This window comes from Trichechus manatus, unplaced genomic scaffold (assembly GCF_000243295.1).
Source record: "Trichechus manatus latirostris isolate Lorelei unplaced genomic scaffold, TriManLat1.0 scaffold00226, whole genome shotgun sequence".
Classification (NCBI taxonomy): Eukaryota; Metazoa; Chordata; class Mammalia; order Sirenia; family Trichechidae; genus Trichechus; species Trichechus manatus.
The window spans coordinates 3,403,411-3,419,023 of record NW_004444162.1 but is presented as its reverse complement, the minus strand read 5'-3'; the positions used below and the strand labels follow the sequence as shown (position 1 = coordinate 3,419,023).

Genomic DNA, 15,613 nt, shown 5'->3' with positions numbered 1-15,613 from the left:
AGTTAGCAGCCAGGTGCTTAACATTGCACCACTAGGGTTCTTTCTAATCTTACTAAACCCAAACAAAACCAAACCCATTGCCCTCGAGTTGTTTCCGACTCCTAGTGACCCTATAGGACAGAGTGGAACTGCCCCATAGGGTTTCCAAGGAGCAGCTGGTGGATTTGAACTGCTGACCTTTTGGTTAGCAGCCAAGCTTTTAACCACTGCACCACCAGGGCTCCTTCTAATCTTACTAAAAAAACCCAAACCTGTTGTGGTTGAGTCGATTCCGAGCCCTAGAGGCCCTATAGGACAGAGTAGAACTGCCCTATGGGATTTTCAAGGAGTGGCTGGTGGATTTGAACTGCCGACCTTCTGGTTAGCAATCAAGCTTTTAACCACTGGACCCCGAGGGCCCCTTCTAATCTCACTAAAGAAAAACAAACCTGTTGCCGTCAGGTTGAGTCGATTCCTACTCATAGTGACCCCATAGGACAGAGTAGAACTGCCCCATAGGGTTTCCAAGGAGCAGCTGGTAGATTCAAACTGCCAACCTTTTGGTTAGCAGCCAAGCTCTTAACCACTGCACCACCAGGGCTCCCATAAGGCACGAGCCAGGCAGGAGTCAAACCTATAATCTTCTGATCCATAGTCAGAGGAATTATCCGTTGCACCACTGGCTGGAAGGTATCAGTTACCTCACAACTTCACCTGGTGACAATGTTTATAAGATGCCATGGAGTATCAGAGACATTCCAATTTCAGAGTTGTCAGACTATGAATAAATGTATATCCTGGAATCGTTGAAAGAGTTTTGGAGTCACTAAATTTAAAAGAGATGGTTATGATAATCTTACGTTCTGATTTTTACTGAGGATTTTCTATTTGATTGAATTTATGATTCTTTATATACCATTCAGTGTTCCATTCTCAGATTCATGTGGTTGAATTTAGAGTCATCGTAGAGATTAGAATTCTGTTACCTAGCATGAAAAACTTAACTTTCATTAACTAGATTCTGAGGAGAAGTATCTTGGCCTAGTGACGAATAGTACAGGCCATTTTTCCTCCTCATTCTTTATCGACAATTATGTTAAGACTGGAGTTGTCCATTTACTCACAACATCCATTAAGAAAATATTTATGATAAAAGGATGAGATATTTCTGTATTTAGATAAATTAGACTGAAGAATGTTTACCATGATTATGTCCTCCCTATACTTCACACCACTACCATTTCCTCTCTTTACATTACACAAGCATAGTTCTAATGATGACATTTCTTCATTTACTATGTTTCAGTGCAGTCAAAAATGGTGGGCTTCTTAGGAGTGAGACTAGGAAAGGAGAGATGATGCAGAGAAAGTAACCATTTTTTAAATTTTATACTGTCTATATCGTTTGATTTTTATTTCCATGTACATTTATTGTTTTTATGAGTAATAAGTAAGTCTTTTAAAATGTGACTCCATAGTGCTTACAGAATAAAGTATATGGCGTTTGAGGACCTTCATGTTCCATTCCAGACTTCTTTGGGTCCTTATCCCCCACTATGTTATCTTTTGCTCTAGCCATACTTGTCTACTCTTTGTTTCAAATCCTCTGCATTCTCAGGCGTTTATTTAAAATTTTCTCTTTGCCTTACCCTTTAAAGCTAAGCCCAAATCCTACCTATTCAGACTTTTCCAGATCCTTCCATAGCAAGTACCTCTTAGTCTTTCCTATGGCAAAGCCCTGTATTATTGCACTTAATCAAAGGCTACCTTTATTAGGGTTAATTATTTATGTGTCACATTTTCCTGTTAGATTTTGGGCTGAATTAGGTTTGTCTCCTTTAGTGCACAGCAGAGACATGCAACAAATGTTTCTTGAACTGAATCCTTACAGATTTTAAACATATGCATTTCTTCTTTTAATCTCCCCTATACTGTGTATTTATTTTGATAAAATTGCTAATACGTTACTAATATGTAGTGTTCTACATTTAAGTTTTCATTCTGATCAAGTGCTTTCTTTAACTCACTATTTTCTGACGTATACGAGGTGTTTCTTTGTTACTATCCCATAATGCAAAAGATAAGAATAATTGCATAGATATTCTTTCACAGTATCTATTCTTTATATGGAATCCCTGGGTGGTGCAGTTGGTTAATGCACTTAGTTGCTAATTGAAAGGTTGGAGGTTTGAGTCTACCCAGAGGTACCTTGGAAGAAAGGCCTGGTGATCTACTTCTTAAAAATCAGCCACTGAAAACCCTATGGATCAAAACGGTCCACATGGGGTCACCAGAAGTCAGAATCTAGTCAATAGGAACTGGTTTTTTATCCTTTATGCAAATTTTGATATTTATACAACTTTACATTTAACAATTAAGGAATTTATAAATGATATTTATAATATTATAAATAATCTTTTTTTAAATTTTGGTAGGTTACTTCCTCAGAATGTTGGCCTTCTCTACGTTGGAGGTTATGAAAGACCCTTTGCACAAATCAAGGTATGATTATTCATTTTTGGTATGCTTTTCATGTAGTTCACTTGTTCAGAACCTGCCAAAAACTTGCAAATAACCATCAGAATATCAAAACACACAAAAATATTGTGAATGTGAAGTATTAATTTCATTTGCTTTTGCACATTTCTGCTTAAGAAGTCATTCAGCTTTTCAAAGAAACTGTTTATTTCCATTTTCTTGCCCATACTGGAGTTAGCTTTGACTAAAGCAATTCAGTGATTACTTTAGAAGAGTACTATTTAGAGCTACATGGATTAATCTTTCATATCACCCCTTTTGCTATTAAAGAATTTTAATGACTTTAGGTATAATTGACTTAAGTAAACTGTATATGTTTAAAGTATATGATTTGATAAATTTTGACACACATACACTTGTGAAACCTTCACCAAAATCAAGAAAATGAGGGTGTCCATCATCCCCAAAAGGTTCCTTGTTCCCCTTTGAAATCTCTCCCTCTTGCCCTTCCTTGTCCCTTTTAGTTCTCAGGTAACAACTGATCAGGTTTGGTCATTATAGACTAATTCACATTTTCTAGAATTTTATATAAATGGACTCATACAATACATACTCTTTTTTTTTTTTTTTTTTTTGGCTTCTTTCAGCTCAGCATAATTATTTTAAGGTTCATTGATGTTGTTGCACTTATCAGTTGTTCATTCTTTTTTATTGCTGAGTAGTATTCCATTGAATAGATATACCACAATTTGTTTATCCTTTCATCTGTTGATGGACATTAGGTTTGTCTAGTTTTAGGCTATTACAAATAAAACTGCTATGAACATTCGTTTACAAGTCTTTGTATGAATATATATTTTCATTTCTCTTGAGTAAATACCTAAGAGAGGAATGACTGGGTCAAATGGTAGTTATATGTTTAACTTTTTAAGAAACTGCCAAACAGTTTTTAAAAGTGGTTGTTCCATTTTACATTCCCACCACCAGTGTGTAAGAGTGCCAGTTCTTCTACATCCTCGTTAACATTTGGTACAGCCAGTCTTTTAAATGTTAGCCATTCTAGTAGGTGTATAGTGGTATTTCATTATGGTTTTAATTTACATTTCACTAATGACGAATAATGTTGACTGTCTTTTCATGTGCTTATTTGCTATCTGTATATCTTCCCAGGTGAAATGTACTAAAACTTGCTATTTTTTAATTTATTGTTGTTTTTCTTATTGAGTTTTGAGAGTTCTTTAGATATTCTGAATGTCTTATTGTTGTTACTTGATGTCAGGTTGGCTCCATCTCATGGTAACCTTATGTATACATAAGTCCTTTATTAGATATGTGCTTTGCAAATATTTTCTCCCAGATATGACTGTCTTTTCATTTGCTTAATAGTGTCCTTAATATTGAGAAATTTTAATTTATTCATTTTTCTTTTATGGCTTATGCTTTTGATCCTATATTTAAATATTTGCGTAACCCAAAGTCATAAATATTTTTCTGCTATGTATTCTTATAAAGATTTTATAGGTTTAGATTTTACATTTAGATTTATTATCCTTTTAAGTTAATTTTTTATATGATTCAAGGTATGGATTGATGTCTTTCTCGTTTGCACATGGGTAGTTTTTCTAAAATCATTTGTTAAAAAAAATGATCCTTTTCCCCACTGAGATGCCTTTACATCTTTATTGAAAATCAATTGACCATGTATGTATGAGTCTTATTTCTGGACTCCTTATTCTATTCCATTGACCTATGTGTCCATCCCTTGGCCAATACCACACTTTCTTGATTGCTATAGCTTTATAATAAGTCATGAAGTTGGGTAGTGTAAGTCCTCCAACTTTGTTCTTTGTTCTAGATTCTTAATCTAGATTCTTTTAATTTCTATACGAATTTTAGGATTGGCTTGTCAATTTCTGTAAAAATGCCTGGTGGAATTTTGATTGGGATCACATTGAATCTATAAATCAATTTGAGGAGAATTTGCAACTTAAAATTTTGAATCTTCCAACTCATGAAGACAGTATATCTCTCCATTTATTTGGGTCCTTAATGTTTCTCAGCAATATTTTGTTGTTTTCAGTGTACAGGTCTTGAAAATTTTTAAAACAAATTTAGCCCTAAGTCTTTTATATTTTTTGATGCTATTGTTAATAGTACTTAAAATTTCAATTTATGATTGTTCATTGCTAGTATATAAACATATGATTGCTTTTTTATGTGTTGATTGGAATCCTGCAATATTACTATACTCAATTATTAGTTCTAGTAACTTTTTTGTAGATTTCATAGGATTTTCTACATAAAAAACGTGGGATAAAGAACCTAGTTTTACCGTAAGTAACGTGGCCTTTGTCCTTGGCTCTGGGGAAATAACCCTTGGAGTAATTGGGGTGCCTTGGTCAGGGGCTTCATGCCACCCGTGAGGATTTGTGCTGGCAGGTGGAGTCTGGCCAGATCAGAAAAGACTCACTTGGGAAGCCGATATCATCTAGCCTCAGGAGGCATGATTTAGCCTATCATGCAGGACTGGCCAATAAAAGCCCAGAACACGAAGGCTCAGAGAGCTTTTTGGTCAGCGAAGGGTGAGTGATGTATCTTCTCTGAGACAGAACAGCTCCGCGTTGGAAACCTTCCCAGAACTCTCTGTGTGTCTCTTCCTTATGATGATCCTGATTTATATCCTTTTACTATAATAAGACTGGTAGTCGTAAATATAGTATCTTCCATGAGTTCTGTGAGTCGTTCCAGTGAATTAATGAACCTAAGGATTGTGTACTCTTAACTTGTAAGTTCTGACCTAACCCCAGGAGAGAGGGGAGGTGATGGAGTGGAGAGATAAAGAGAGGGAAAGAAAATGAAGAGAGAGGGAGAGAGGGAAGAGAAAAGAGAAACGGAGAGGAGAGAGAGAGAGAGCCATGTGGGCTGCTAGTGTGAGAAATAATGGAAAGTGGGAGGGCAGGGATATGATTGATTTCTGCCTTCTGGGAGTTAGCTTTATGCTGATTCTCATCCACAAAGCTACCATCATAGTGATCATGTCGTCTACCAATAAAGGCAGTTTTCCTTCTCACTTTCCAAACTGGATGCCTTTTATTTATTTATTTATTTATTTATTTATTTTTCTTGCTTTATTGCACTGACTGAAACCTACAGTACAGAGTTGAGTAGAAGTCGTGAGAACAGACGTCCTTGCCTTCTTCCTAATCTTAGAGGGAAAGCATTCAATCTTTCATCAAAAATTGGTTTTATAGTAACATTAGAGTTGATTCACTGAATCCAACTTGGCCTTATTCTGAGAAATAAAAGAATATTATTAACATTCAATGCAGTTAATAAAGAGGATTCCAGATCACCCTTTTTGTTTGTTTTTATTGTTTTCCGTTAATGTTTTCCAACAGACCTGTCCAGTTTGTTTTGTGGTGTTTTTTGGTTTTTGTTCGTTTATTTTTCTGATTTCTCATCACATTTGTTTTTTTGCTCCATGAATTATTTTTCTCCTGTCCATTTGAGAATGAGTTTAAACTCCTTGTCACCTGCACATGTGATATATATTTTTATGTCTTGAAAAATAGTGATTTTTCAGAGTAGACTGAGCCTGAACAGGACATACTAGATAGTTGATACTCATTACATTTAGTCACAATATTGACGTTTTTTAATGGAAATTTTTATCTTAGTTACCATAGCATCCACTCCTTTTTAAATAATCTCCGTTAATTTAACTTAAATCAAAACACTCTCAGAAGTCCATCATTAGGATCTTAAGTTCTGAACCTTCTTGAACTTATCATAGAATTCTCTTGTTCCTTAAGTAATGATAGGAATTCAGGTACTTTTTTTTTTTTTTTAATTTTTCATCTTTAATATCCCCGGAACACAAGTGAATGGAGTTGGCAAGAGTTTTTTCATAAACCTCCTTCACTGTCCCATTCACTGAATTCAGCAGCTAAGCCAGGAATCCTAATAGGTTTCCAGCAAGAACATTTCTGAAAGCCCAGTTTTTTTCTGTCCAGTGGTTTGGAAAATCCTGTTTCTCCTTATTAGAACTGAAATAACTAAAAAGTGAGAGGCATATATGATATTTAGGGAAGGGTAGACTTTTTGTGTATGTGTGTTTGAGTTCCATGGTGTCTCAAAAGCATAGTCTAAGTGTATGTATGGAATAATTCTTCCATCACTCACCTGATTCATTAACATAACACTTTCCTTGTCTGAGCCTATGTACTGCCTTTCCTAACAAGCTCAGTGACAGAGGTCAATCGTTTCTCAGCCCGTTGTGCCTGGATAACCAACTCAATAGAAAAAAGTCCATTATTTTAGTGCTTTTTTTTTCTTTGAAGGTGTTGTGGGAAAAGTTTCATTTACTATGAAAGGATTTCTTAAGGCCCCCTGCGCAGTGATTAAAGCACTCAGCTGCTAACCGAAAGGTCAGCAGTTCAAACCCATCAGCCACTCCAAGGGAGAAAGATGTGACAGTCTACTCCCATAAAAATTAAACAGCCTTGGAAACCTTATGGAGCAGTTCTCTTCTGTCCTACAGAGTCGCTATGAGTTGGAATCAACTCGACAGCAATGGGTTTTTTGGATTTGATTATTTGTGGAAGTTTTTTCATAATCCCTATGGCTCTTATGAAAATGCTATAGATCCTTACCTGATAAGAATACTTACAAGTTAATAGGTTAACAATAAAAAAATATAATTTAAATGTTTGAGATTAAGTTAGAAATTAGAGGGGTTTTTCTTTCTTACACATGACTTGTGTGTATATGAAATATTAGTATTTGTTATGTTCATTTTTCTTCCCTAATAACAGAGTGTAATAATAGTACGTTATATAATAAATATTAAATATAGCCTTTAAAAAATGGAGACTGCTTTGTTTTTCTTAAGACCATATTGGTTGTTGAACTTTTTTAATACATCAGGATATGAAACTGTTCACTCGAAACCATCGATAAAATAATTCTCATTCATTAACATTGTAGTTCCTAAATGTGAGTGGCTTGTTGTTAGAAGCTCTGTATGTTAAAGACATGTTTTACAGTTGTATTTCTAAATAAGGAGCTCTACTCTGTAAGGATCAGAAATAGAAAAACACAAAAAGGATAATAGATATTTGGACACACATGAGTTCAGAAATTTGGTATAGCATACCAATAGATATCTACGCTATTAATATATAACATGGGTAATTTCAACCATTCTTAGTAAACAGACATACACACACACTCTTCCAGTATTACTTGGTTTTTAGTTTTATTTTCCTATTAAAGACCTAAGTGAAGACATAAATGTGTACAAACATAAGACTTCACCACAATCTTAGATTAGTATATCTTCATGCTAATTTCAGGTTTCATTATTTTTAGGGGAAGTTAATTCCAACTTACTTTTTATCTCTTAACATCTTCTATAAGTCATGGGGAAGGTTCTTTTTTCAAATAAGCTCAACCTTTTTGCATATAACTTTTACCCAAGACAATGACCCTTCCCACAGATCCTGACCCCTTTGAGAATCTTATGAAAGCTATGGACCCTTTCCATACACACACACACACACACACACACACACACACACACACACACACACACACACACACACACACAGTTTTCTTATAATTTTAGAAGGTACATAGATCCCACTGAAGTACATTCAAGTACCCCAAATTAAAAACCTAAAAAGTGATCTAAAAAGTGAATAAGATGAGTTTTGCCATCAACCAAAAAGACACGAAAACATATACATTTAAATTTTTAGGAGAAATTTGTCATGTGAAGAACTTGATTTAAACATGCATGATTATTCTCGTTTTATCCAAAAATACAGGAAACGAAGTAAAAGTCAGATCATTTTATGGTGAGTTGTAATACAGAGTAAGAAAGCATTGCCTTGTGTATCTACAACTATTGTTTTGTACTATAAACAATCATAAACAAAGCAGATTTCAAACTCATTCAAGACTGTAACTTCTTTCAGGTTTATTGAGAGTTTTAAAAAATTATTATGAAATATGTTGTTGTTTTGTGTGCTGTGAAGTTGATTCAGACTCTTAGAGACTCTGTGTAACAGTAGAGCTGCCCCATAGGGTTTCCTAGGCTGAAATCTTTACAGCTCCTGCAGAGCTGCTAGGTGAGTTCGAACCTCTGACTTACCAGTCAGCAGTCGAGTGTTTAACTGCTGTGCCACGAGGGCTCCTATTATGAAATATAAATTAATAAGTTCAATGTAAGTTAAGCTTCTAAATGCGCTGGGCTGTACAGAACTTGGGGTTTTGTTAAGAGATCTGGTTTATTATACCTTTATATGCAATCTTTGAAGTAAAAGGGAAGTTTGATTAAAATAAATTCTGTTTTATTCTTGTTTGTATGCTTTCAAGCTTCTAGAATTTGTTTAGAAGCATCCTGCTTTTGGCTGAGTTGGTAATTTTTGTCTACCTTTGTACAATACCTTTATCTTAATTTGTGTGTGTGTGTGTATGTATATATTCTGTTATTCATACCTTATTTTTGTAGACATACTCAATTTTAAGTAATACTAAACATTTTATACCTATTATTCTAGGTTAGTTTTGTTTTCTAGAGCATTTCACAGTCTAGTAAAGATCTTAATGCTGTTCTCATAGGTTTCTAGTTCTGGAGGCTCCACTTGGCTGCCAGAACCCATTAAAACAAGAAGGATTGAAACTGTCAACATCACTCTTTAATCAGCCCAAGGGTTATTATGGAAAGACTCCAAACCACAGGGCCGTCCTTCCCTGCAGGGCTTGGTATCAGTTACCGTTTCTAGTTCTGACAGCCCAAGAGTGTGAGAGACCGTGAAGCTTAGTCACACATAAGTTTCCACTTTGACATTGCAGAAAGACTAAAAATGTCTTCTATATTTTAACTATGAGTTTCATGTAGCAACCATATGTGAAAAGTAAGGAATATAACCATTATTTGTTTTTTTGTTTGTTTGTTTGTTTGAGCCAGTTATAGTCAACACAGCTAAGTTAGTCCCTGCCTTAGAGCCTGGCTCCCTCGCAGCAGACTAACTGGGTGCTATTAGTTACAGTCACATACTCTAGGCTTTCTTAGTTTGAATTTTTAAAAGTCCCTTTATAATCAAAGAAATATAAGCTTGGTATTTGTTCATGAGCGTATGCAGTAGATGTAAAGAAATAATTATCTCTGTTTTTGAAATCATACTTGAAAATTTGTTAAATCATCCCCAGACATTTTTTCCTATTTCAGATAAAACCAAGCCAAACAAAACAAAACACAACAGAATATTTTTACTTTAAGGTTTATCAAGCTCAGATTGTTAGTTTTACTTTAAAAATATTTTTGAGATTCTGTCTTAGTTATCTAGTGCTGGTGTAACAGAAATACTACAAGGGGCTTTAACAAACAGAAATTTATTCTCTCACAGTTTAGGAGGCTAGAAGTCCAAATTCAGGGTGCCAGCTCTAGGGGAAGGCTTTCTCTGTCTGTAGGTTCTGGGGGAAGGTCCTTGTCATCATTCTTGCCCTGGTCTAGGAGCTTCCCAGTATAGGAACCTCAGGTCCAAGGGATGCATTCTGCTCCTGGCGCTGCTTTCTTGGTGGTATGAGGTCCCCCTGTGTCTCTGCTGGCTTCTCTCTTTTATATCCCAAGAGATTGACTCAAGACACAACCTGATTTTGTAGATTGAGTCTTGCTTCATCAACGTAATTGTCTCTAATACTGCCTCATTAACATGACAGAGGCAGGATTTACAACACATAGGAAAATCACATAAGATGACATAACGGTGGACAATCACACAGTACTGGGAAGCATGGCCTAGCCAAATTGATACACATTTTTGAGGGGACACAATTCAATCCATATCAGATGCCTAACAACTTCAGTCAATTTTAATTTTTAGAGTAGATTAAATTTAAAGGTAAGGTTTTTGTTTTTGTTTTGAGCTTTTTACTATGAAAAGACTGCAATATACTAGGAGTACTGATGGTAATGATTGTTGTTTGCTGACTGACAGTCATTTAGTAAATATTTGGCTTATTAGTTCAATACTATTTTTACTAAAAGAAACTACCTAACATCCATATCAGAAGAAAGGCTTGGCAGTCTACTTCTGAAATGTCAGCCATTGAAAACCCTATGGAATGTAGTTCTACTCTGACACACATGCGGTCGCCATGAGTTGAAATGGAGTCAACAGCAACTGTTGTTTTTTTTTTTTTAACATCCATATTTTAAATCTGTAAAATATCTGAAGTATTACATCAGATAAAGATACAGTCCCTAGGACTGAATGCTGTAGATTAGGGGCTTCCAAACTTTTGATCATGAGCTGTAGAAATGAATTTCCATTGACATCCACTACACATACGTATACATATATTTACACACACGTAAATTGACGTTTCACAGTAGATGTGATGCAGAATTTCTTTTTCTCTTGATTTGATTTTTTAAATGTTGGTCTTGCCCCACTAATTTGTTTTTTGGAAAATGGGTCACAACTCATAGTTTGGCACACACTGCTTCAGAGTAAGACTAATGTAGCTAATGCTGTCATGTGTATTCTGGCAGAGGAGTGCTACATTTATGCTATTCAGATGATTGTGAGGAGGCTTACCTGAATTGATGATACCCCTCAGAGGGGCTTTGGAAGGGAAGAAAAAAGATGTCATAGTTGCTAGGAAGATGGAGGAGGAAAGTAGAGAGAGAGATAAATGAGAAATGAACCAAGATGTTTTTGGAGCCAAGTAAAGCTATTTTCAGTTTCAAAAATCCCAGTTCTTAAGATCAGAAGAGAGCCTCCCATGCCTACTCTGTCTTCCAAACAAATTCTTGTGATTTGAGGATAGAGAAAGAAATAAAGATGAGATATCCCTTAGATGAAAAAATAAGAAAGAAAGCAAATAGATTTGTAGGTTGTGGGAAATTGAGGGAAAGCGATGGAATCAGATCTAGATCTGTGCACATTCTCATTGAATAATGACTAAATTTTCTGTAGTTAGGGTAATGATGAGGCAAATTTTCAGTGTCTTGTGTTGTAGTAATAAGGGATGGATGGTTACCCTTTTGTTGAAAACAGATCAAAAAGTTAAAACACACACACACAGACTCATATTCATAGAAGCTAAAGCCTTCCTACCTATATGCAATAGCTATTAAGTTGCTGACAACTTATTATCCTGCATAGTTGCTGACAGAGTGCTTCAGGGTCACTGGTGGGCTCTCAACTGAGCCTACACTGTAACTTTGTGGATATGAAAACATCATGCATTGTTTACTAACAATTCACACAGTAATTACAGACTAGAATTGTAAAAAGTTCACAATAGTAGTGGTTCTCCTGCCATTTTACTGAGTTGTTTTGGCAGTGTTAGATTGCCAGAAGTGAATGACACTGTAGCTGCTAGTCATGCATATTTCTGTCTCAGTATTATTTTATTGTCCCTAGATAAAAAGATTGTAAGCCCCATAAGGGCAGGGCAGTGTCTTGATCACTTCTGTATCCTCAATGCAATGTACTGTAGTCACAAGTTCTTAGTGAAGACCATTTGGAGTAGAGCACAGAGCAGATACTGTTCCAATGGCATGGCCGGACAGGGATGAGTAAAACAGTAAACATCATCATCAGCCAAGTTTCCCCAAGATTATGCTCCTGTCCCAGGGGGTAATATTATATTGCATCCATGCATACCCCATTTCATACCATAGGAGAAGAACACTGAAGCCTCTCTCTCCCGGGGTTAATATACAGCTAGCAAGCAGCTATATCTATGTGCCAAACAGCAAGTATAGAGAGCAAGTAGAAAAACAAGATAATAAAAGGTAAAGGGGTAATAAAAGTGGAAGACCCCCACAGGGAATGAATATTGTTTATTGCCACTGTTTAGGATGAGTGACCATCTCCTGACCAGCTATTCTATTCTAGACTTACTGGTATCGGAGAACAGCCCCTCCTCCTTTACCCCACTAAGATAGCTTAACAGAGTTCTGGGTTTCTTCAGTGGGCAATCATCTTACCCTAAGGCGAATACTTTACTTTTTGTCCATTAGTAGCTATTATGGAGGCAATTATAGTATAGCACACCTGTGCACCTGGTTCTCAGCATCTAGCCCAGTGGTTGGTACATAAAAACACTAAAATATTTGTTAACATTATTATTGAAGAATGCCTAGAAAAGCAAGTACTGTTTTTTTTTTTTGTTGTTGTTAGTTTGTTTTACCATTAAGCATTTACCATGTAGTTCATCAAACTCTTAAAAGCTCTGGTTCTAATTACACATATTTACTGCTTTAAAACTTTATTTTGTAATGTGTATTACATCTTGAATTGAGATATCTTTGTGTGAAGATAAATTAATTTTATTTTCTAATTTAAGATTGTGGTTGTCAATTATTATTACCATCAGTAGCTTTATTTGAAATAGAGATACTCTGACTGTGTTATTCTGAGAACATTTTAAATATAGTCCTCAAATTGTTTTCTGACTAAGAAAGTCGTCATCTTTCTTAGCTGGAAATTCCAGTGACTTTCAGTCACTCTTATGTTAGACACTTTATAGAAAAATATTGAACATTATTTTACCATATTCTAGCATTTTCTTTAATACTAGACTAGCATATGAAGGTGAGTTCTTATTAAATGTGGTTTGGAGCCAAAAAGAATAAATGATTCTTTTTGTAATTTTGAAAAGTTCTCAAGAAAGTAAATAGTATCATGCAATTCTTTGCCTATTTATTTCAGCTTTGTGTTAAGATGTAAGTCTGATAACTGTCAAAATATTCATAGTGAACATACAAACATTATATTTGTGTGTGTGTATGTTTTCTTTAAAAAACAATTCTTTTATCTACATCCACGTAGATAGACACATAGAATGAAATTTTAGGTCATTTGACTATCCAGAATTATTTTAATAAATTGCAATATTTTGGAATCAGATTTGATGTTCTAAATCTTAGCCAATAAAAACTTACTTAGTGGAAATTTTGTTTAATATAAAACTTTGAGGAGGGAGGTCAAAGGAAGCTGAGGCTTTGAGAAGCAAGTAATGTAAAAGAATATTTAGATTTAACATATCCCTAATGTATAATACTTTTTTTAATTTTATGAAATGTTACAACCACATTACCTCTCTTTGGAAATCTCATCTTTTTCTTCTTAGTATTTGAAAAAACTTCGTAACATGAGAAAGAAAAACAGTATAATTTATTTGTTTAGAATAAAAAACTCATGTTATCAATCAAAAAAAAATTATAGCCAACATTCTGAGCACTTTCTATATGCCAGGCACTGTTCTAATTCTCAAACAGCGTATAAAATATAGGTACTTTGAGCATTCTAGTTTTACAGATCAGGAAGACATAGAAGGTGGAGTAATGTACTCAAGGTTACATAGTTAATAAATAGTAGTTAGGACTGAAATCTAGTCCAACTTCAGAATGTATGCTTTTAACAGTTATGTTGTGCTGCCTTCTGTGGGGTGTTAGTTCAGTGTGAACTATCTTGAAGTAATTAGTTATTGTTTATGTTGCATTATTGTCATATTCAGTATACTATTATACTCCTTGAAGCCCTTCTGAGTTTTGCTTGTACTGTAGGCCAAAATTATCCCTGTAACTAATATTAGTAAGATACTGACTGGATTAAGTGACTTGATTAAAGCAATGTGGCACCACCACAAGGATCAAAATAGAGAATCATTGTAGTTTCTGAAAAAAGTAGTGGGAGTGTATAAAGAGCTCAAGGTTATAAGCTTACTTATGCTACTTATTTAATCATTGTTGAGAGTTTATGTTTGTTAGCTGTTAATAGTGAGAGCCGAGAGTTCTTGTATTGAGACCACTTGTGAACCTCTGAGATATTAAAAGGCTTCTAATTAAAATATCTTCGGAGGTGGTTATGAAGTATTTTCCTTTCTGTTCCCAAGGCATCCCATTTTGATATTAACTGTGTCATATATTTCTCCGTAGCTATCAAATTTAAATGTGTCATTTAAATGTCTTATTATTGTTTTTCTTCTGTATTAAATACTTTTGATTTTACTTTTATTATTTCTTAATATCCAGGAGATTTAAGTGAAAGCATTATACGGTTGTTAATTTGAAATAGTCTCTAGGAGTCTACTTCTTTAAGAAAGAACCAGCTGGTAGGAAATCAGGTATGTAAAATCACCTGTGCATTTTGAGCACACTGATTAACTTAGAAAGAAAAAGTTAGTATCTCATTTGCAAGAATTTCTTTCAAGCAGGTGTGGGAGTTAGATTAGATACAGTGAAAATAGTTCCTCATTTTCTAGCTCAAAGTTGAGTATGCTTTGTGAGCATGGCTGGGATTAAAACATTTTAATGTTTTTCAAGATCAGTGTATCTTGGAGGCATTTTGATGACTCAGGGCTGATTTTAGCTGCAAAGAGAATTATAGCAGAATTGCAGGGAGAAGGAACAGATGTTTTTTAAGTTTCAGGATGAGTAGGTTGGTTGCATAGCACAAGGGTAATTGGATGATGTAAAAGGCAATGACTGAGAATAAGCAAGGAGATGTTCCCAGAGAGGTTATGGCTTAGCAAAAGAATGAATAGAATAAAGTAACCTGCACATAATATAGATCACTAGATATCACTAACTGGAGATATCTGGAGTGCAGTGGAGCCGTACAAGGAAAAGGTAGAAATTGTATTGCAGGGGGAGGGGTGCTGTGTGATTAGTGATGAACTATCCCATGCTATTGTTGTCTATTAAAAGATACAGACTCCCAGGCTCTTTGGGAGAAAAAAGTAAAGGCAGTGCTGTTCTTTTGAATTCTACTCCCTCTTGGTGGAGTCTCAGATATCTTTAATAGATCCAACCCTCCTTGAGGCCAGGTCTCTCCTTCAGCCAGCTCCATTAGCTGAACAGTTAACATCCACCTCTTCTGAATATCCTAGTCCACATCACTTTCCTCCTCAAAACCTTCCACTCCTAGACATTCTCTATTTTAGGCTTCCTGACACTCTCCAGCTTAGATTCAGTCTCCTATTGATGGTTTTCAGAACCTTTCCTAAGTTTAGCCTGCCTTAGGATGCTTTTTTTAAAAAAAAAAAAAAAAAATTAAAACCAACAGCAGCTTCCTATTCCCCACTGTAGCAAATGAAAATTCCTTCCATCAGGCTTTCCCTTCCCATTGTATCC

At 35.2% G+C, this 15,613-nt stretch overlaps 1 protein-coding gene across 1 annotated transcript in view; it reads left to right on the top strand.

The window, feature by feature from the left end:
- RNGTT (RNA guanylyltransferase and 5'-phosphatase) overlaps positions 1-15,613 on the top strand; it is a 212,679-nt gene that overhangs the window by 154,750 nt on the left and 42,316 nt on the right. The window contains exon 6 of the mRNA XM_004388994.2: positions 2,415-2,481. Within this exon, the coding sequence (XP_004389051.2) occupies positions 2,415-2,481 (67 nt within the window). The remainder of the gene's footprint in view (positions 1-2,414; positions 2,482-15,613) is intronic.